This window comes from Caretta caretta, chromosome 15 (assembly GCF_965140235.1).
Source record: "Caretta caretta isolate rCarCar2 chromosome 15, rCarCar1.hap1, whole genome shotgun sequence".
NCBI lineage: Eukaryota > Metazoa > Chordata > Testudines > Cheloniidae > Caretta > Caretta caretta.
In genome coordinates, this window is record NC_134220.1 from 13151386 (window position 1) to 13174979 (window position 23594).

The following is a 23594-nucleotide window of genomic DNA, read 5'->3' on the forward strand; positions in this document are numbered from 1 at the left end:
GAGTGGGGGTGTTTGGCCCTCTGGCAAAGCTGAAATTTACTAGAGGGCTGAACCTTCTGGCATGGCTCCAGCCCCAGGCAAAATAGCATAGATTTGTGAGTGTTGGCAGCACTTGTTTAAATTTTTATCTGTAACTGTAATGGCTCATTTTTGGATCCTGTCAAGGATTCTCCAGGGCTGGCTTCTGTTTTGGTATCAGCGCCTTCCTGTCACTGTGCAGAATAGGAGGTTGTGCTAGGCCAGCATGCCCATCACAACTGTCTAGTTAATGTGAAGCGGCCAATCCCATGGAGCTGGTGCACCTAGCAATATGCTGGGACTATGGAAGTGGAGAGAAAAGGCTGCACTTGAAGCGGGAACATACTGGTTGGTTAATAATCTCTTCTTGCTCCTATTCAAACCTCAGGCAGAATGTCATGAGTCAGGCTGGTTTGCCCTATCTTTTGTTAGAACCACCTTGATGTTGAAAGTTTCTGTGGCTCATAGTAATGGCACTTTGAGTTGGGAGCTGCTAAGAGCAGCTGTTTTCAAGGGGTGCCTGCCTCTTGGAGGAACACAGCAGATATTGTTTTGCCTGCTTATATGACTTTTTTGTGATCCTTGCACTATTCAGTGTTTTTCTAAAATCCCCAGTTCATGGAGTCATGTTACTATGTTAGCCTCTCAGCCTTCATTTAAAAAATTTCTTTTTCTAAAGAAAATATTGCAAATGCGAATGCTTTAAAGAGCTGAAGGCCAATAAACAAATCCAAAATTTGTTTTAAAATACTTAAATCAGTCTTGACGTTTGGGGAGGCCTGAGTCTTGGCTTTTGAAGGTTGGTAATATTGCGGTGGGGGGAAGGGTTTTTATTTTCTGAAAAGCTTCAGCTGAGAAGAGGAATAGGAAAGGGCAGGAAAATGGGCTATTTTAAGATCTGCTTGAAGTTCTTTGCCATGTGTTAGACAGATCAGATGAGATTATCACAGTAGCCCCTTCTGGCTCTAAAATCTAGGGAAACTATTTTAACCACCGACAAGATGGCAGTGAGGCTGCCCTCAACAAAGATAGCCCTGGCTTCCTATTGTTCTTAACAGGCCTGAAGCCAGTGTCTCCTGAGGAAACCTCTAGTCAATAGAGAAGGGGGGAGGAAACTGTGAGGGGGTAGGCAGGGAAGCAGGATGGTGCTTGGGGTTGAGGTGGGGACAGAAGCCTGTGAGGGATGTGCCCAGGGAGGGGAACACGGGAAATGGGATGGGGACTGAGGAGGAAGGGAGGCAATATAGCGAGTGGGGGGGGGGGGAGACTAGCCTAGCTTAGGAGCAGGTGAGGGGGGGCGTACACTGGCAGCCCCGCTATGTTTCTACATGTGCCGTTAATTTGAACCCAGCGAGCCCGTCCCCCTGGAAGCTCCTGGAAGACCAGGCGGGCACGAAGCGCAGACTGGCCGGGGCGGCGGGAGGGGCGCGGTGTGATTGGATGAAAGTCCCTCGAGGACGCGGCGCGGTGGCTGGCGCGCGCTCGGCTGCGGGCCGCTGAGGGGCGGGGGAGAGCTCGGCGTGACTCTGGGAGCGCGGGCGGCAGAGACGTGAACGCTTCTCCTTCTGCCACGGCAGGCGCAGAGCCCGGGGGAGCCGGCCCCTCCTCGCCGCCAGGCAGGCTGGGCGGCTGCTCCGCGTCAGACACCGCATCTCCGAACCGGCTCACGCTGCCCGGAGATGCCTCCTGGGGGGGGGAGCAGCAGGCTGCACCCTGCCCCTGGGGGCGCGAGCCCAGGCGCGGAGAGCGCCTGCGCGGGGCGGGTTCTCCGGAATCCTCCCTCAGCCGGCGCGGGCCGCCATTTTGGCTCTGGCTCTGGGGACAGGAGCCCATAGGATAAAGCGCGAGCCGAGCGTTTTTCGCTTCCTCACTGCGGCGTTGGCACAGCAGCCGCCCCTCGCCAGCGCCCTGGGCCTGGCTGCGCCCGCCGCCGCTCTGCGCGCCCCCGGGCCCCGCTGCCGGCCGGAGAGCGAGGCGGGAAGGATGCCCCGCCGCTGAGAGAGAAGCAGCGGCCCGACCGCCGCTCCCGCCCCACCCGGCTGCACGCTGGGCCTCCGCCTGCCCGGCCACAGGGATTCCTTGCCCGGCCGTGCCCTTAGGTCTCCCGCCCGGGCTTCCCGTCGCTTGGCTTTCCCCGGCCAGGCGTTTCTCTCTTCGGGTCTCTCCGGCCGGGCCTTCGGGCTCCCCCGCCCGTTGCCATGTCCTCGGCCGCTCGCTTCGACTCGTCGGACCGCTCCAGCTGGTACGTGGGCCCGCTGTCGCGGGCGGAGGCGCAGACGCGGCTGCAGGGGCAGCGGCACGGCATGTTCCTGGTGCGGGACTCGTCCACCTGCCCGGGGGACTACGTGCTGTCGGTGTCCGAGAACTCGCGGGTCTCCCACTACATCATCAACTCGCTGCCCAGCCGCCGCTTCAAGATCGGCGACCAGGAGTTCGAGCACTTGCCGGCGCTGCTGGAGTTCTACAAGATCCACTACCTGGACACCACCACGCTCATCGAGCCCGCGCCCAGGTAGGTGCCCCCTTCGGCCAGCCCGCGCCCGGGGACTGTGTCTGTGTAGTACTCGTGCGCCGCCCGAATGCTCGTATAGCCGCATCGTCCTGGGAGCTCTCCTGCAACCCCTTCACCTTCGTGCTTGCAATTGCCTTAAGTGAGGAAGTGGTCGTATGTTGTATCCAGCCTGTTCTGTGAGTGACTGTACTTGCCTGCCTCAGATCCAGCAGAGGTGGTACTCTCTGTGCTTGGGTCCATATTCCTCGTGCTGATATGAATTACAACAGACTTGTATAACTGCTTAGAACCCATGCACAGACTTAGTTGGACTATGGTGAACTCATTGATTTTAGTGTTCATTAGCATGTAAGACAGCATTTCCTAAACTCTTAGAAGCTGAGGAGCCCCCCCGCCCCCCTTCCATTCAATAAAATAAAATATGTGCATTTCCCACTTAGTTCTACTATCTGATGTTAAAGGCCTACCCATTTTAATGTATGTGCCTTTCATGCCCCACACTTTGGGAAATGCTGTTATAGAATATGAACTAAAGAAATTAATCACTTACTCTGCAGCCAGCTAATGTTTTGTCCTGTGTCCATCACAGGACTGTACTTGCCTGTGTCACTAAACTACATTAGAAAATGATTGAGGAACTTGTTCTTTATCCTTAATTTATACAGTCTCTCAGCACCCTGCTTTGAGGTCTTTGGAATCCTGCACAAACAGCTACTATTGAGATGTTATATGAAAATAAAATAAAATACTAAAAAGCTAAACAAAATGGTATTTTAAGATCCAGATTTAGCTCACTTGATTTATTTAGACAGTTTAAAGTCTCCCTATTAGTGACCCCAGTTTTTTAAAGAACCTTTTCAGCTAGACTGATACTTAATTTAAATTTAGCTCCAAACTTAGTTGTCAAATGCAAAGCTCAGGGTCAAATAGGCTTGTCAAAAAAATTCTACTGAGTAGAAAAACTTGCTGTCGTGAAAAGCTTCCAGATAGAATTATTAAGCAGTGGAATAGTTTTGCCTGGGACCTGGTGGAAACAGCATCACTTGGTATTTTTAAAACTAAATGCTAAAAAATGTTCAGTAGTAATGATCATGCTTTGGCAGAAAAGACAGCTGCTTAGTAATTAACAGGTGGTCTTACCCATTTGCAGGAGCAGTTGAGCAGGACTGCCTGGTATCTCACATTGTCAATCAATGGAGGGTTGTGGCTTATTGCAGATATTCCTTCACAGTCCTTTTGTTTATCTTAATTCTTCTCCACTTGGATACTGCATTGCTTTCCTAGAAGTTAAGCCTCTATTCTCAGTCATGTGCTTTAGTGATTTAATTTGGTTTCTTTACCGGTTTGAGGCCTTGGTGCCATCTAACTTGATCACAGGCAAACCCACTCATTTGCCATCTCTTTATTGGCCTTGAGCATATAGGGATGATTTAGTTCAGTGAACAAACTCAGGATGCAGGCAAAACTATAGAAATCAATTGGAATTCTGCCTGCATAAAGAATGCAGAATTGGGCCCTAAGTTAACGCAAACTGACAGGCTTCCTAGCAGTAGTTGTAATACTACAAATGGGATTGATTAGGAAGAGGAAATATGCTATAAGCAAAACTATCTAAATTGTTACCCTAATTCAGCCTTTGTGTTAAAAATTTACAGCTGTAGAAATTCAGTGACATGATGGTAGGATCTTAAAGTTCTTTTCTCTTTAAAGAGACGATGGGATGGGGTGGGAACCAATTTTTTTTCAGCGGCAGCATTTCTCAACTTATGTGTTCTTGTAGTATAGGACTCGGATAGCATCGTGACTAGCCAGTTGCATGGTCTTGGAAGTAGGTGATAGTATTATTTTTCCCTCCTTGTAAACTCATTGGTACAATTTTTTTTTTAGTGGAATATCTTATTCCAGGGTTCTCGTGTTTTGAAGATGCTATTCATCCTTTATTAATTTTAAAAAACAATGTAAAAAACTGCTTGTTGCATACTTAGTGATCAGCTCAACCCTTAGCTTAAAAATACTTAATGTAGAGGAGCATTTTTGCATTTAAGAACTAACAATTCTACTCACTTAAGTGAACAGATTATTCTGAGCTGTTTATTGGTTACTTACGCTTTGAATCAGATGCAAGTTTTGACTGTAATTGCAAGTGTACCTGGTCTCTTGCTCTTGACTATATCAGAGTATTGTATTTTTTCTTTTTGTCCTTTCTGACTTCAGTAGTTCATTTTAAACAAGTATTGTTCCATATGATTTTTTCCTGAATAGCTTGTTAAATTGATGGGTAGTCTTTTTTTTTTTTTTTTTTTCCCTCCAGAATGTTATGGGTTAAGCTTTGACAAGTTTAACAGTAAACTTGTCTTTATTCTGTGTGTGGTATTTTACAGCACTTTTCCCACTGTTGGTATAGCAGCAATGTAGCTGCATAAGTGGAAGCATTAATATGGACTAGTCATAGAAGTTCTTATCATTGTGGTTAGCCAACATGGTAAATCTATTTCTGGCCTACATTAGTGCTTCCCCTGTTAATACCACAGTTAACCTGTACTAGATCAATGATGGGCAAAAGAAACACTAGCCTTGTTGGCTGTAGTGAGGTGTGATTGTGAAGTGTTCTCAAACTGTGAAGGCATAGTAATAAAATGAAGAATAGTAAATAAAATGAAAATTACCTAAATGGGGTACCTTTATGTTCTCAATTTTAGTATACTTTTCTTTTCCATCGTTTTTAAGGAATGGGGCAATTGCTGAGCACCAAAAGAAAGTGTGTGTTTTGTACGGATTATTTTTGCTGTAAAGTAATCGCTGTTCTAGGCTACTGGGAGCTTATTTTTAAATACAGTTTTATTGCTGTTTCTGAAGTACTAAGGGTGAAGCTAGGTCAGTTGAAGCAGCAATTATGCTTTGGGTTGTCTTCTGTTGCAACCCCCATAGCCCACAAGGGTTTTCAGGCTGCTGCAAGGGGGCTGGAGACACTCCGCTACTTTTCTTTGTATTTTGGGTCCTCCTGAATAACTCCACTGCCTGCCTCTGCTCATCTCTTTCCCACGCAGTAACAGTACAAAACTGCCATGATTCTTGACTGTTTCAGTGCTGCATACAGAGTTCTGCATAATGGCAATAATCTGAACAGGCTTTTTAATTTCACTCTGTTAAGAAAAGTTCTAAAGCAGCAGTCAGAGAGGCAAGATTGGAGTCTGCAACCATATGAGCTAGAAACTTTTTCATTTTAAATAACTTACATTCTGTAGAAACTGACACTAGATCACCATACTTGCCCAGGGAAGCTGCCACCTTGTGATGGAGGAGTGGATTTTTCAAACCTTGCACTATAGGATTATTGTACGTGTAAAAAGAGGAATGCATACTTAAGTCTTAAATTTCCTTTTTTGTAAGGACAGTTTATCTAGCGTTACCCAGCAAATTGAGACTATTTTACAGTGGAATTTAATTCTACACCATTTTATCTCTGGGTAATCTCATCCACAAACACAAGTTAAACTACTGTCTTTATACTGATGACTAACAGATCTACCTCCCTACTCCAGACTTGTCACCTTCTGTCCAAACTAAAATCTTGTCCTGTCTTTCTGATGTCCAGCTGCCAACACAAGCTAAACATGGTTAAAACAGAGTTCTTAATCTTTTCTCCCAAACTCTTCCTGTTACCTCTTTTCTTGATCACTGTGGATAATAGTCTGTCTGCCTGTTGCTTAGGCCTGTAACCTGGGTGTCAGCTTCAATTCTGACTTCTTTGGGTCTTCACATCCCGACTATATTCTTTCTACATTACATCTCTAAAATACAACCTTTCTATCAATCCACACAACTAAAACTCTCTTCCAAGTTCTCATCATCTTGCATGTTGACTACTGCAATATCCTTTTCTCTGGCCCTGATAAATGCAATCTTGCTCTGCTTGTTGCCATTCAGGATGCTGCCATAAATTAATTTTTCAAGTCTATCTCTGACCATGTCACCCTCTTTTTGTATTCCTCCACTGGCTTCCCATTCTCTCTTATGACAAATGTAAGCTGCTTGTATTCACTTTCAAGGCCCTTCACAGTCAATCTCTACCCTACCTGTCCTCTCTCATTCAATATCAAGTTGTGGATGCCTGCCTCTGTCCTGTGTCGCAAGCCTCCGCTACCTACTTGTTAAATTTTCAAACAAATGCCTTTGTTGTTTCTCCTATGTTGCCACGCACACTTCTGTGAAACTACCTCATTATTCACCTTCAAATCTCCTTTGCTGTGATGCCTATGAAAAACTTGACAATATCCATCTGTTGTCTCTTCTCTTATACTTAGATTGTAAGCCTTTGGAGCAGGAATGTCTTTTTGTGCTGTGTTTGTATAGTGTGTAGCACAATGTCTAGGACTTCCAGGTGCTAAGTTAATTAAAATAATAAAGTACCTTGCTGTATTGAATCAGTAAGATAAAACATACATCCTTCATCCATTTTTCTCCAGCCTCCATGAAAAATTTGACTTTTTAAAATGAGTTCTTGAGAGACTACACAGTATATAGCTTTTAGCTCATTGTTTAGTTAGAGACTTCAAGTAAGCACTAGTCGTACTAAATGCTTCAAAGTGCTATCAAACTGGTAATCTAGTAACAGCTGAATTTCTTAGTATCTCTTTATCACTTTTTAACAATAGACTATTCATTAACATTAGAGTAAATTTTGTTACCCAGTATACAGAATAAGGTAAATATCTACTATTAAAAGTTTTATTATTTAAATACTCAGGTATCCAAGTCCACCAATGGGATCTGGATCAGCCCCTACCATTCCCACTGCAGAAGAAAATCTGGAATATGTTCGGACTCTCTATGACTTTCTTGGGAATGATGCTGAAGATCTGCCATTTAAAAAGGGTGAGATACTTGTAATTGTAGAGAAGCCTGAAGACCAGTGGTGGAGTGCCAGAAACAAAGATGGTCGTGTTGGGATGATCCCTGTTCCTTATGTAGAGAAGCTGGTGAGATCATCCCCTCATGGGAAACATGGGAACAGGAATTCCAACAGCTATGGTATTCCAGAACCTGCCCACGCTTATGCTCAACCTCAGACCACGAGTCCCCTTCCCTCTGTATCCAGTACACCTGGAGCAGTGATCAACCCTCTGCCATCAACACAGAATGGACCGGTCTATGCCAAAGCTATTCAAAAAAGAGTACCATGTGCTTATGACAAGACTGCCTTGGCACTAGAGGTAAGATTTTTATCAAGTTCTATGTTTCTAACATTTTCAGTAGTTAATTTAATAAAATAAGAGCACAACTTAGTTGAAATGTTGGCAACCTGATTATGTAATTCATTTGAGTGGTTGTCTTGAGTAGATTGGGCTTCGCCTGACTCTCTAACTCAAGTAACTGGGAGAACAAGGTCTTTCTTCATACCATAACAGCTCTACAAAAAGAATTGCTTCATCCATACCACTTCCCTTTAGAAAGGGACTAGAGTACATATAAAAGATGTACCTAATTCAGATTCTTTTCTTTTTCTATAATATGAATTGTTTACTAGGTTGTGTTTGTAAGAATAATGGGATGGGCACACCCTGCCCTGGAAACATGTGGATCCATCACCTCTGTCAGTGGCAAAGGAAATAATAATCTGGTTGGCTTGGCTATTCTCCTGCACTTGAACTATGTGTGGTGTTCATTGAGCTTTGTTTTGCAGTGGGAATCCTGGAGGGCCACACTAGTGATCCTGGTTGGGAGAACTAGTTATAGCATCCTCCAGAGATAATTAGAACTAATATGTTGGGTATGGTGTGTTGAACAAATGATTTATGGCTATGCTTTGTAGCCCCTGAATAGTTTGGTGAGCCATGTTTAAGCATGGTTATAGCTAAACTAGTTTAAAACACTGAAAAGGGACAAACCATGTTAATGTGTTTTTTAGATGTGGTAAATTTGGTGCCATCAATGCTGGCTGGCCACACCACATTATCTAAAGTTAAACATAGGTCCCGTTCTTGACATCTCATGTGAATGAAGCTGAAAAACCTATCCACTAAATGTCGCTGGAAGCAATGGATTGTCACAGAATGCAATGCTGAATGCAATGTTGTATAACTGTGGCTCACTTGCTTTCAGCAGGGAGTGGGGAGATAAGGGAGAAAATGCAAGAAAGAGAGCAAGCAAAGATATTATATATATGGCTTCTTAGGTATGTAAACTTTTTATTAAGTATTGGTCTCCATAAGGAGACTCTTCTGAACCTTCATTGGTGCTCTGCTTCAAAAACATGGCAGAAACTAAGGCTGTTAAAGCAGATGCCTCCTGTCTACAGACCCAGCAATTTTATATACCTTTTAAAATAATGTTGTCTAACAATTTTCCTACCTTTTATTCATTTAAATGTCCCTTCTGCATAAAGTGACACTGTCAGGGTCAAAAATTGGACCTTAACTGGCAGGGAGAGGATTCTTGATGTGTTCTTGTGAGGGGACTAAAGATTAAAATGCACCAAAAGATTCTACTCTGGGAGTGGGGGGTAAGCCATTGGCCCACTATTTGCAAGAAGCCCTACGCTAACATATTTGTGCAAATAATATAGGCAACAATTTTTCAATGCCATGTTCAATATACAATTGCATCCTGCTGAGCTACTCCTGCTTCTGAAACCAAGGCAGGAGGCTTAGTTTGGGGTGGGAAAAGCATGCCATGGAAGCTCGAAAAGGAGGGGTGGGGAGAACCTGTGATAACTTGCCCAAATATACTTTAAATTTTCTTTTCCGTAACTCTAGCTATGTGGTCACTTCAGACTCTCACCACTGTTCCTGTGGAATTAACTGCCTCAGACCAATGGGGCTCGATTGTTGAACCTCCAAATATCTGGAGTCTGATTAAAAGGTGGTCTTTTCTTCTTGTGCACGCTTTCATTGCTTCTGCCTTGTCAATTCTTTGGGGAGGGAGATCTTTCTGCCCAATCATCAGTTTTAGCTAAGAATTAATATTGGGGGTCACATGGTGTCTTGTCAGGGACCTCTGAAGTGAAGTTAGGAGGGGCTGCTCAACTTCTGTTCATAGTCACAGTGGCTGCAGCTCTTACATCTACATACAGAATCTCAGCAGCTACTATACTATCTTTTCCAGTGTTTCCAGTGGATATACTTACCAAGGAATTCTTTTGTGGTCTTCATTCTGCTTCCCTAGGACCTAGGTGGACCTCTGAAGCACTGACCAAACATGTAGGGCCTTGAAGAGGCAGAGGTTTAATATCAATAAACTAAATAATAGTTCCTGTAAGGTCATAGTTTAATGCCAGAGTAGTCAATAGGCAACCTGCAGGCCAGGTCCAGACTGCGAGATGCTTTTAAACAGACCCAAGGATATATAGGAATTCTGTGGAAGAACTGGGCATAGAGCCCAAATTTTATTATCCTCAATCTTATGTTTTAGCCAAAAGACTGTTCCCCCACCCCGGTCCACTCCCCTCCACACACACTTTCAGAAGCTCTGGTGGAAGGAGTTTGGGGGTAAGGGACATCCTACCTTAGGTTTCCCAATATTGGGGATTTCATGGCTTTCTACTGGTTGTCTTAAATTTACATGAGCTTATAATCAGGACTTGAAAAACTTACTTGACACCTGCTAGTCTGAGGATGAAACCCTGACTGTGCCAAAATACACCAGTACCCAAAGCAGTGCTCCCTCCTGTTGGTTGGGTGCCTCCTTTGCTTCATCTCTCCTGGCTGAATTCTCTGCCACCAAGTTAATGGTGCCAAATACCCTTGTTGGATCAGTTAATGCTGGGTACCCCCTTAAATAAAATGTATGCTGTTAGCCACACTTGGCGCTGATGTTCCCATGTCCTGAACTAGACTGACCTCAGCCCATCACAGAAATGGAGCTGCTGCCTAAGGAATCAAGAGGCCCTTACCTACCATGTCAGAAGAGGGCTCTCGAGTTTGTGCTGGTCCTCCTGCAACCCAGGCAGAAGGCTCTTTTTGTTTATTGGGGTGAGGACCTACTAACTTGGCAGAGTCCCTTGGTAGTGGGGGGGTAGCCTAATACAGTGCCCTCTGTGAGTGGCAGCTATCCTTGGGGTACTATGTTCCTAACAAAAGCCTCCCCACCCAACAGGGTCGTCCAAAGCAATAGTAGCCCCAATCTACCAGTAGCATCAGCCAGAACTCTTTGCTGTGGCAATGTCATCTTAATTCTAAAGAGACATCACTGCATTGTTTAACACCGTTTACATTACGAAGGTTATCTTTGCAATCATAAGAGTTAGTTCCCCGTAAGTGTGTTTTTTGCTTTGTTTTGTTTTTAATGAAAGCTTAAATTTTGCAAACTTGATGACATTTTCTTAGGAAAGATTCCTGTTCACTGTGGAGGGCAGTTTTTCAAGTCCTACTTTATAACCAGCTTAGAAGTGGCTTATTTCATTTTTCAGGTGGCATTTGACTGCAAATGTATAGCTGTGGAAAAGTTTTGAGTATGTCACTGAAGTATTTATTTCACCAAAATAGATATCTGTTGACCTTAATTATATAACTGACTTCTAGACTCTCTCTCTTGGGCTTGTTACAATTAGGTTACAAAGAAAACAATTAATAGTATAGGAAAATTGAGGCACAAGTAGGACAAAATGTGCCAGTAGTTAGAGTCCCCTGATGATGATGTACAAAACTGTGAGTGGCAAAAATTAGGCTACTTTTTTCATTAATGTTCATACAGCAATGGTAAATTTCCTTTGTGGAAGAAAACAGTGTAAGTAAAGATATTTAAAATGCTTAATATTTTAAACATCACATCTACAACATCTGTTTACATAATACTTGAAGCTACACACGTACACACAAGTTCCAAGTGTTTATTTTGAGACTACCACCAGGACAAGTCCCATAGACATCCTATATTAATCATAGGAATCCTGGCGCCAATTTTTTTGTTCCAGTCTCCTTATTAGATGAGGTGTACCAAATCCTCACTTCAGTGCCTTTGTCAAAGTTGTTGGCTTACTGCTAGAGCTTTTTCTGGATGAGATTTTTAATCTAGCTATATTGGGAGTCTCTTCATTTCTCTTCTCCCCCCAGATGTAGGTGTGCTGGAGATGCTGGTTGAAATTCTGTGCTGTACCTTGGAAGAGATGGGAAATCTAAGGGGTCTTTAAGCCACCTTTGCACCTACCACTTCAGGGCAGCCTTTCCCTAGCTGTTCGTACACCACTGTAATTCCCTATACTGGGATTGCAAAGAGATCCTTGGAAGATAACCTTATGGTGTCTTCCTCAGTCCCTGCACTGGGGGAATTCTGTTTCTGTAGGATGTCATTTTTAGGCTCCCTGTATGCCAATTTGGTGGGTTTACTTGGTGTGAAGAGACTTTAATGGATGACAGTCTTGCCCCCTAGTCCAAGTGGCTAGATTCTTTGGCCTGGGCATCTCATTTCTCTACCATCCTCTGCTGTCCCTTAGCTTTGGCACCCAATGTAACATGGAAATATTTGCATAATTTCCCTGCTGTTGGCTCCTTTAATCTCCCAATGACACCCTTCCCTTCATCCCTCCTGCTGCCCCTAGTGACCTAGCATGACTGCCACCTCTACATAGTACCAGCTTCTTCCTTCCACGTAGCTGGACTTTTGCTGCAGATTGTACCTCTCTTCACTGCAGCAGTTTAGCCCCAGCCACTATTTTCCTGGTTCAGTTGGACCTCAGATACTCTTCTCAACCCCATATTGTGCCTGGTTTTGAATGGGTAGCCAAATCTTCATGATCCATTCAGTATTGTACACCAACAGTGATTCTCTCAGCAGAATTACCGGTTGTGAGGCAGACACACCTGCCTGTTAAGAATTGGAATGAGATTACCAACTCCAGATAGATTCCAAACAGCCATTTGATTATTTCTGACAGCTATTGACCTAGTCAGCTACCAGTGAACCACTGATTTACAGTTATGATTTGCATCTCCTGTGTTCCATGGTCAATCCTGTCCCCAAACACACATCACTTGTGTCTTCATGAAATTGTTAATGAGTAGCTGTAAAATTCACTTGGATGTAATCTTATCATTTTCTATAAATAAAATGATATTCACCAAACTTCTTCCCTTTTTATGATGCATGAATCAGTTCCAAATGGAAAACACAGGTATGGAAGAGTCTAGAGTACATGAGTAATACTTTGACTAGCATACTGCAGGAGCTATATTTCCTGGGGCTTTGAATTCATGCTGAAACTGGAACGTAATTTAAAATACATTCCAATTTTATCATTGGGTGGGACTAAATGTCTGTATCTCTAAAGAATTTCTCATTTCAAGAGTCCAATATTTTACTCTTCCCTCCCAGACATATTAACATGCTTTGCAAATGAAGTTAGCCTCAAAACATCTGAGATAACTAAGCATTGCCCTTTTTTTATGAATTGGGGATAATGAGGTCTTGAAGCTGACTTGTCCAGGTCATAAAAGAAGTTTGTGGCAGAGCTGGGAAATGTACCCCCCAGGTTTTCTGACTGTCCTGTGGTTAAGCTGTATTCTGAACCTTGCTCATTCTCCTGACTTCCTCCACTCACCCTCTGTCCCAGGCCCTAATTATGACCATCCTTAGTAGTGGCTTAAATTACTTTCTGATCAAATATTTTGTTCTCTAGTGTTTTTTATTCAGAAGAGCATGGGAACATCTGAAACACCTCTATAATTTGCCATTGTTGACCTTATTTTTCCACAAACATTTTGTTTTAAATCATTTTCAGTATGCTGACTAATCAGATATAGGAAGTTGATATAATAAATTCTCAAACAAAATATAAAACTCCTAAAATACATCCCACAGTGACTTGACATTGCATTTTTCAGAGTAACTGCCGTGTTAGTCTGTATTCGCAAAAAGAAAAGGAGTACTTGTGGCACCTTGGAGACTAACCAATTTATTTGAGCATAAGCTTTCGTGAGCTACAGCTCACTTCATCGGATGCATACTGATGAAGTGAGCTGTAGCTCACGAAAGCTTATGCTCAGATAAATTGGTTAGTGTCTCCAAGGTGCCACAAGTACTCCTTTTCTTTTTGACATTGCATTGACATTCGTTAACATGTCTGCTCAAAATCTTGTTTCAGAATCCTTTTCACAAAATCTTCTGAAGGAAACAGCTTTACTTTTGTAGATATAGTATGAGAGGATGTTCAGAAGCTTCTACTAATAATAATTGTTAAACACCTTCTTTAGAAATACGTGGTGAGTTCTGGTGCATCGCTTCTACATCCACTCTCCTAAAGCCTTTTCTCTTTCAGTGCTGCTCAGCAGAAATGTATTCAAGAAAAGGAAATGTTCATGTTTTGTTAGGAAACTTGTGGCCACTAGAACTTTTCTTAAAAACTATTTCTTGGAGTAAATCCATGTTAAATTAACTTTGGTGTAGAGCATGTGTTTGGAAAACTTAAGGTGAACTAGCAGGATCATATTTTACACACTAAGTACTCCTCTACTAAGCAGCCCTTTATTGCAAGATAGAAGAAATAACATTCTGAATGTGATTTAATATAATTTTTTTGAAGTCAGACAAAGCGATAAAGGTGATTGGTGTTGTGGCGTTCTTCCATACTGTATACAGATAAAGATTCTGGGAGATTGGTAAAATGGATTCACCTTGCTGTCAGTGCTCAAATTTGGTTGACTATTTTCTTGTTGTGAGGAGTTTTACCACTTCATGGATAAAATTCACCTGCTTCAGATTAAATTGGTTGGTTTTAGGGTGTAAGAGCTTTGGAGATCTATGATGCAAGTTGGGTGCACAATCTGCATTTTAGAACTATGCCCTGACAAGTTATTTAAATCTAGCACCATGCCATTAGGTCCTTTTATTTATGTAAATTGTCAGCAGCTTCCTAAACATACATTTTAGGCCAGTACTTTAGTAGTCTCCTGGTGCTGAGCATGACAGTTTTGTCTCTAATCTTCCTTTCTGGGAAAAGTCACCTGGGCTGGAGCAAGAGGAAATCATTCTGAAATAGTTTGTTAGCTAGAGTGTTGTCACTGTTCAATGAGTATTTGTCACATCCAAAATTTGACTATGGTAGTGCCCTCTATGTGGGGCTAAAACCATCCAAACTCCACCTGATGCAGATGCATATGCATACAAATACGCTTCTGCTAGGGAGGTAAAAGGTTAAACTGTTACGGTAAGCATTAGGCTTACCAGTTAACAAATGTTAACTGTTAACCCCAGTGTCCCTGCATCAGGAGGAAGCGGGGACCCTGCCATGCTAGTGTTGTCCGTCCCCCCCCCCCCCCCCAGCTACCTTGGTTAATAGGTTAAACTATATAATTGTGATCGTTTAACCGGTTAACTTTTTTGCCAATATTTACATCCTCAGCTTCTGCTGCGTATACCTTTTTGCTCCATAATTTGTACTGGCTTCCAGTTCAATTCTAAAAAGAAAAGGAGTACTTGTGGCACCTTAGACAAACAAATTTATTTGAGCATAAGCTTTCGTGAGCTACAGTGGTATGCAGCCGATGAAGTGAGCTGTAGCTCACGAAAGCTTATGCTCAAATAAATTTGTTAGTCTCTAAGATGCCACAAGTACTCCTTTTCTTTTCGCAAATACAGACTAACACAGCTGCTACTCTAAAACAGTTCAATTCTAGGAGCAATTAAAATGGGGCTGGTGGTGGTCAGTAAAGCCATATATAGTTTAAATCTTAGTGTCCCACTAGTTGATCAGCCAAAGTGCTGTCAAACTATCAGTCCTAAGTTAAAACATCTTGGAGATGGAGACAGGAGATTCTTAGTAAAAATCTGGAATTCTTCAATTTTCTTCCCAGCTGGTGGGGATTCGACCTTTGGGGCAGGCAGTAAGGCATATCTGTCTGAGAAAGCTTATGTGAGGGTGAGGTAGGTCTCTCTTCTGTGGAGAGTAGGAGAACCTTGAGTCCCTAAATTGTTAGTCTAGTCTGATATGGTTTTGTTGTCTAATGTTCTAAATGCTGTACACATGCTTGGAGTACAATAAATTCAGTCTGATAAATCTGAGAAATACACAAGGTGGAAATGAAGTACTACAACAGCAAATTGCTTTCAACTGACTTGCAGAAAATTTGAACAGAGCAGAAATAGGAAATGTTTCACTAGTCTCCAACCACTGTACTCATGAGTCCCAATGATAGTTGCTGAATATTTCCAGCAAACTGTTACCTGAAACCTCTGTCTGTTTTAAACAAAGTCAGTATTGAATATACAATTGCATTTCTGTCAATGGTAGTCGTTTTAAACTGGGAGAAATAAATGGGTATAAGTGAGTAAAATTTTGAAGGAGGTTTTGATTTCTTTTGAAAGGTTACCTATTTTAAACTAGTCTCTTGTGATATATTATGGTATTTCCCCTTAGAAGCAGCAGGGAGGGGTTGAAAAACTTAACATTTTTATGTACAGCATAAAGCTTACTTAAGTATCTATGTGAAGAGCAGTTTACTAGTTTTTTTTTTAAGAAGTTGCTTCTGAAGAACGTTCAGCATTTACATGTTCATAATGGCTGCAAGGAGATTGCTGCTGTAGGTAGCTTAAATTGTACTTTAAGCAAGGCTCCTTTAATAAAAGTTTAAAGAGAGAGCATCAGCTACATATAGCCTTTCAAGTCATTTATACAAATAATATGCCTAGTAGTCTTATTCAAATGGTCGTAAATAGTCCATTTAAACAACTGGCTTGAGAGTATCTGGTACTAATTCAACTTTGTGAAAAATACTTAGGAATTTTCTTTATATGTGACACTTTTGTTGAAAAGATATAAAAATCTTATTTGACTAGAGAGCTGCAACAGCAATAAGCACGGACATAAACATGGAGTGTCATACAAACCTGTAAAAACAATGTCCTCGCTGCAATTTAAAGATGCTGGCACAGATCGTTTTTAGATTAGATGAACCAGTTTTAAACATTACAATCATTTTAGGTAACTTGGTCTAAATAGTCTGACTGGGGCTAAACTGTGGTATTAGAAGAGACTAGGCTAGAACAGGATTTTTTTTTACAAACTGAGGGCCAAATACAATTTACTTAGTGATTTTGCTGATACACTGGAATGCACAGGGTAAAGAATTATGAATACCACATTTAGTAAGTACTTGTTAAAAAATACTAAATACCAAGGGAAAGCTGTGCACCTGGTGACCACTCTTTGTATAATATTTAGCTGCTGTTTCTTCATTGGATGGGCAGGTGATACTTAACATCTGGAAAACTTTCTCCCCATAGCATGGCAGAGGATGGTGTTCTCTGCCATTCCACACTAAACTAGTCAATTGTCTACATTTTGATTTACATTTTTGTTTAAAACAAAACAGGTTTTCAACCAGCTATAGAGCTGGTCAGGTTTGGAGGGTTTTTTTAACTATTAAAAACTTAAACCCTGTAAGTTACAAAATTTGAAATGTTTCACTGTTCTTTCAAGCAGCTCAATTTTGCACCTTGCTCATTCTACTGATTGCCTCTATTCCCTGCAAAATTCTTTTTGGTTTCCAATTGCTAGTTAATATCCACCTGGTGTTTGCCTCTGCTAGTTGTTGCTTTCCCATGTAGCAGCAGAGTTAAATTAACTGGATTCTTGTCCATTTCATGGCTGCTAACTTTGGAAAAGCAAAATGGAAAACTGACAACTTTTTTTTGTAGTTTGGGAGAGCTATAAGCATCAGCAGAAGCAAACACTGAAGATGGCTGCAGAATTAGGAAGACAGCACCAGTGAAAATTTTGAAAAAATGTTGTTCATTCATAACAGCTGGAAGCTTTTCTTTAACGTGAAAGCTTTGATTCTGACAAATTAATTGTAATTGGCCCCCATGTTCACTCAGGAAGGTGGTGAATTTTCTATAGGTGAGCAGATACATTTGTCCAAGACTGGATTCAGTATAGCCGGCACTGGCTATTCATGTGTCACTACTGAATTGTATGAGCTGCTAAAATGTTACATTAAGAGAGAGGTTAAAGTAAGCATCTGCTGCAGTTCCCATATTGATACAATGTAATTATGAACAGAACAGGAAGGCAGGGGGTAAAGTTTGAACGGGAGAATGTTCTGAAGTATTTAAAACATTTGAAATATTTCAAAGATATTAGCCAACTTACTTTGACACTAGTTGGTAGTAGAGATGCTGGGTATTCTGCTTCATGCACTGCTCTTTCTAAGCTATAGGTAGTATCCATTTTTCAAAAAAGTCTAACTTCCAGCTTATTTAGCATTAAGTTCCTTAGTTCTTGTTATTTTCATAATGAAAAAGGAAGGGAAGGAATTGTCTTGACATTGCTCCTGTTCTTTAACAAATAGCAGTGATAGAAATGGTGAAAAAAGCTAGAATCTTTATTCTAGCTCTTATAAATGATAAAAGAATTAGTTTCAAATGTATTTTTCTCTTTAATAGGAAAGGTAGCATTGATTTAGAAAACTGACTACTGCATCCCCTCAAGCAATTAAAATAAATGTGACCATACAATGAATCAAGATTTTTCCTGTAACTCTGAAATTCAACCTTGTTTAACAGCACTGACCTACTTAGAGTTGGAATCTTTAACAGTGTGAATACTGCATTCCTTTGAAATATAGACATCACATTTCATTAAAACTAACATAGTATTAATGAAATGTAATGTCTATATTTCAAAGAGGTATCACTGTATGTGTAATCTAAATATACTGTTGCACACCTAAAGTAAAGAATAAACCACACACTCTCTCCCAGAGGAAAGACTGAGAGGAACACGTTGTTCCTGTATAATTCAGTTAATTTGCCCTGTGAGAAAAATGAAGGGGAGGGGGAAATGTGTACATAAATGTAAAACCTTACAAAAACTTGTAGTTAGAGTAACTTACTTTGAAATTAATCAAGCTATTTTTCTCTGCTCTCTAAATGTAATAATCTTTCTCCCCAGTTTGATTGTATATCTTTATGCTAGCAACTGTAATCCTGTAACGTGGTAACACTTTTTTTTATTATGCAGGTTGGAGACATTGTGAAGGTTACAAGGATGAATATAAATGGTCAGTGGGAAGGTGAAGTCAATGGCAGAAAAGGGCTCTTCCCTTTCACACATGTCAAAATAATTGACCCTCAAAACCCAGATGAAAATGAGTGATTCCTGTTGCCCAGCTTACACAGCTGCTTCATTTTTCTGGCTATGATAAGCATCATTTGAGGTGGGGATGACGACTGTTAATGGCACATTGCTAGCATTGTCCATTTTTCTAGCTTGCTGCAGTTTGATGGTTCTTTTTATACACATTTGGAATGCACACCACTGAAGTCATACGCTGACCATACCATAGTTGCATCATCCAGACTGTAGTATCACTTCTAGAACTATTTTGGCCCTTAAGCTGGAGAGGACAAACCATATAGGCAGATAAGTAGGAGCAAGAAAATAATCTTTCCTGTTTGAGGCTTTCAGGAACAGCATGTTTTACTTACTCAGTAGGAGGGGAGTTCTAATCCTCAGATCAAATATGAAACTTTTGAATCTCTGTCCACCCAGAGCAACAACAAAACTGCAATTTTTTGGCTGAGGAAGGGAAGACCTGAATTTGAGATCAAATTTGTCCTAAGATAATATAGTTAAAACAAGTCTCTTTATAGATCAATAATTGGAACTCTTGTGTAGCTATTTTAACAAGGCTATTTTTGTGATACAACTCTAAGCTTGCTGTTGACTTAGAAATAAAGTTTGTGTGATTAAAGTAAAGACATTTATAAGAAAACTTTAGTTGACATTGTAAATGGTAGCCTATTTTGTCATATACATAAAACCGATTCTGCAGAATATTGAATGCAAATATAAAAGTTCCTGGATGATTTGCAAGCACTAGAACTGTAGAAACGAGCTTTAAAAGAGAAACACTTAAGCCTGGTCTACAGACTTTTGTACTGGTATAGCTCTTAAGGAGGAGTATAAGGTTTTTTTTAAACAGTTTTACTAGTACAACCTGGTTTGGGGGAGGGGGATGAAGAAATAAAGGTGCCTTATACTGACATAACTTATCAGTATAATTGCATCCACACCAGGGGGTTGTACCACTTTAAACTTTTATAGGTAAACAGAGCAACTTGTGCAGATGAGCCTAACTCCATGACCTTCTGCCTGCCTCTTTTTAAATGAATTTAAAAATTTAAATAAATAAAAATACATGTGTAAAATTATGCTTTTTTTTTAACCCCTGGGAGGCTCTGTTTATATCTTCCCTACAGAAGATGACAACTCTAAATAACAGGAGGATGTACTCTTATCCACTTTAGGTATTAAGGATGCCTTCAAGCTTAGCAAAAGATGCAGAAATCAAAACTTTGCTTTCAGCATTTAGAGGAACTTATGTGAAACATTAACACTTAAAAGAATACATGTTCTGACATAAAATGAAAAAAATACTTTTAGGGCTGTTGAGCCCTAAGCATATGTTGCTCTGAACTCTGTATTGAAGTGCCTTGAAATTCTTGGAGAAGGCACTGAAGAATGTTTGTTTAAAAAAACAAATGTGCAGCCACTGTTCATTTTTAGAAAAGCATCTCAGCTTACCTGTTAATATTCTGTAGTGCTCATCAAATGGCTGACAGTCTGGAGAAACTCTTCTTAAAGCATTTTACTGCCAACCAAACTTACTGTGAAATAGAGTAGCATTGACTAAAAGTGTGTGGTGCTGTAGGCAATAACTGTTCTTTGCAATGGAAACAGTTATGCAGCTCTAGAAAGCGAGTGTCCCTGTTTGTGTCTGGACCCTACTGTAAGTTATGAAGCTCATACTACTGAAAGTTATCTTGTACTTAAATGGCACTAAACTCAGTCTGCAATAAGGATATCTTATTTTGGCCCTGGCCTAGCTGTTGACAGCTGTCATCACTGTAGAGTTTTTCATTTTTAAAAAAGTCCCTAAACATGATTAATTTGGAAAATTTATCAAAAATAAGCATTTCCTTACACCCTCCCTCATTGCATATACTGTGTACCTGGACCACTGTAAGCACTGTCCTGGGTTAAACTAATCTGGTGCTCGACGCAAACATCTCAGCCAGTGTCAATACAAGAAAACCTAAAAAAGTGTGAATCTAGTTTTGGACCACTTAAATGGCTCCCTGTGTCTACCACCACCTCTTTTACTAAAATTACATCAAAATGTCTTCATTATTTTCTGGAGACTGCATTTGATCAGTTTGTGTTTCTCCTTCAAAGATTGGTTTCTTGAGATCGTCTGTTGCTTTTCAGCACATCTTCAAAAATTCCTTGATAGATAACTGTCAGTGTAGCTGTTTGGAGTATAAAATATACTTAATTTTATCAAGTGATGGCTTCAATTTATGTGCCACATTTAATTTTTATGTAGGTGTCTGGGTTTCAAACTAGCAGTGTTGTCAAAACCATTAATCATAAAAGGTTTACTGTTTGTCTTTTCCTCTGGTGTACACATGTATATACATTGAAGCCTCTGATTAGAAGAGTTTTCATTTTAACTTTTCATACTGGTCAGTGTCTATCACTGGATAAGCACTAACTCAATTTATAATTGTTTACAGATCAGGCAGGAATAAATAAAGGGACTATATCCTGTTTGGGTTGGGGCTCTGATTATATTTGTAAAGGGAAAAAAATGCATTCTTTGTGCCATTTCATGTGCCTGTAATTAACTTTTTATATTGTATTAACATCCTGGGAATGAGTGGGCTTTTTGTTTATAGTCAAGTTTTCAAGTATCTGCATCTGAAAAAGTGAGAGCTGCCTAAAATGACAGCCTCTTGGGACCAGTAGAAGTGTTCCTGTGTAGTTGTCATTTTCTGTTTACTTACATTTTAAATGAAAATGTGTTCTGGGAAAAGGAAATTTTTGCAGTGGGAAAGGTGGCCTTCTATTTGAGACAGTCTTCACTGTGTAAACATTAAAACAGTATGTAATTTAAAGACCATGAACTTCAGGCAATAATAAGCAAGCTTTTAAAGTTTATTTTGGGGATCATAGCTTGTTTTATTTTTTGTGCTGTAAAATTAACAGTATTAAATGAATTATATTCTTAGAATACATGGAGTGTCTCTTTTTAAGACTAGTGCCTTTTTATTTTCTTACTCCACTTATTTCATAGTGCTGGTCCCAATATCAAGCCAGTGTTATTAGTGCCCTGTTTGTACAGTCTAAATAAAAACAAACTTGTAACATTATCTGTGGTCTGTACAGCTTTCTCCAATATTATTAGGGCATGTAAGTTACACCAGTGATCTTGGAAAACTTCAGCAAGGGAAGGGCCAAGTCTGTTTTAAACTATTTCCCCTGCCAGATGTGAGAGAGCATTCGCTGTTCTATAATCTACCCCCCACCCCGTTGTAAGGGAGAGAGAGTTAAGGAATAACTATTCTGGGCCCATTCAACAAGAAGCTAGAGATGGTTCTACCTCACTAGAGAGCATAAAAGAAAATAAGCACATTTAACATCACTAACCATAGCCTTTTCTCCTTTACCATTTTCATTGGCTCTCTGGACTACTGACATCTTGATACCTTAAGGGCCAGTCCAAATTTTTTCCTCCATCAGTGAGTATTCCCTGTATAAGCAGCCTTCCTTAAACCGAGTAAAGGATGAACTGTTTTATGCTGTGTACATCAATAGTTACACTTTTTTTAAACTTGGCAACAGTTGCCCTTGACTGCTGAAGATGCTCCCATAAGCAAGTGTAATATTTGAACAGACCATCCATATGATAGAGGCTTTCCTCAGTTTTTGATTACCTTAGTTAGCTGATGCTGGGAGTAAGTTCCCCTTTGTCCTCCTCCAGCTGCAGTAGAAGTGCAGTGAGTACCTTAACTTTGGATCCTTATGCTTCAACATATGTTTTTATGTAGTCATCCATGGAATTTTGGTAGTAAAAACAAGTCTAAAATAGAATATTAGCAGTTTATTCAAACCTGAACTGTACCATGACATGGGGGAAGATGGAGTAGCAGCTCTGAGAACACTTGTTTCACAGGTGCATTTAACTATCTGCTGGGTGGCACAAGGGAGGTGGGGGAAAATGATGTCATCCCATCATACGATAATGCAAATGGTTAATGAATTCACACAAGGCATTTGGACTTGGTAACATGCAACATTTAAGAAACTAGACTGATACACCACATTTACTCAATGGATTAAATTGGCTGACTGATTTCATAATGTAATTGTAACCAGGAACCATCATCAAGGAGGTGTGTTTCTAGTAAGGTCCCATAGGCATTGGTTCTTGGCTCTATGCTATTAAATATTTTTCTCCATGTCATGGAGAAAAATAAAATCCCCCCCCCCCCCCCCCAACGTTTTCAGATAACAAAAAGTTTGGGAGATGTAAATAACTAAGAGAACAGGTCACAGATACCAAGTGATCCAGATCATGCTCTAAACTGGGCACAAGCAAATAATGTGTTTTAATATGGCCAAATATAAATGTAAGAAAATTCAGCCATGTTTACAAAATGGGGGACTCCATCCAAGGAAGCTGTGACTCTGGAAAAAGAACATGAGCTCCCAGTGCAATGCTATGGTTTTAAAGGGCTAATACAATCCTTGAATGCATAAATGTCACTCTCAAGGTGTATTTCCTCTATTTGGCATTAGTGCCACTGTTACTGGAATCTGTCCAGTTCTGGTGTCCACAATTCAAAGAGGATATTGAAAAACTGGAGGGGATTATAGTGATACTCCACTAGCTTCACAAAGAGAAGAAGTTTACAGCCTAGAAGTACCTACATGGGGAACAAATATTTGATAATGAGTTCTTCAAACTAGCAGACAAAGGCATAAGATCCAAAAGCTTCAGGTTGAAGCTAGACAAATTCAGATGGGAAATAAGTTGTAAATATGTAACAATTAGAGTAATTACATATTACATCAATTTACCAAGGGTTGTGATGGATTCTTCAACATTGGCAATTTTTAAATCAAGAGAGGGGTTTTTTTTTTATAAAAAACCCCCTACATTCAAACAGGAATTATTTCAGCGAAATTACATAGCTTGTGTTATACAGGAGGTCAGACTAGATGATCTCAGTCCTTTCTGACCTTAGAATTATTAAATATGATCAAAGAGAGCTCATGAGAAACTGT

At 40.6% G+C, this 23594-nt stretch overlaps 1 protein-coding gene across 1 annotated transcript; it reads left to right on the top strand.

Moving 5' to 3' along the window:
• Window positions 1-1543: 1543 nt before the first annotated feature.
• CRKL (CRK like proto-oncogene, adaptor protein) lies at window positions 1544-21676 on the top strand. The gene is made up of 3 exons (XM_048821879.2): window positions 1544-2530; window positions 7278-7743; window positions 18483-21676. Exons 1-3 carry the CDS (start codon window positions 2217-2219, stop codon window positions 18615-18617), a joined length of 915 nt encoding a protein of 304 aa, XP_048677836.1. The 5' UTR covers window positions 1544-2216; the 3' UTR covers window positions 18618-21676.
• Window positions 21677-23594: the final 1918 nt, after the last annotated feature.

What these genes read in the sequence shown, in the direction of transcription:
- CRKL (XM_048821879.2), top strand. Translation starts at nt 2,217, where the DNA reads ATGTCCTCGGCCGCTCGCTTCGACTCGTCGGACCGCTCCAGCTGGTAC. An exon ending in CTCATCGAGCCCGCGCCCAG is followed by an intron (nt 2,531 to 7,277) that starts GTAGGTGCCCCC and finishes TTAAATACTCAG; the next exon opens with GTATCCAAGTCCACCAATGG. An exon ending in AGACTGCCTTGGCACTAGAG is followed by an intron (nt 7,744 to 18,482) that starts GTAAGATTTTTA and finishes TTTATTATGCAG; the next exon opens with GTTGGAGACATTGTGAAGGT.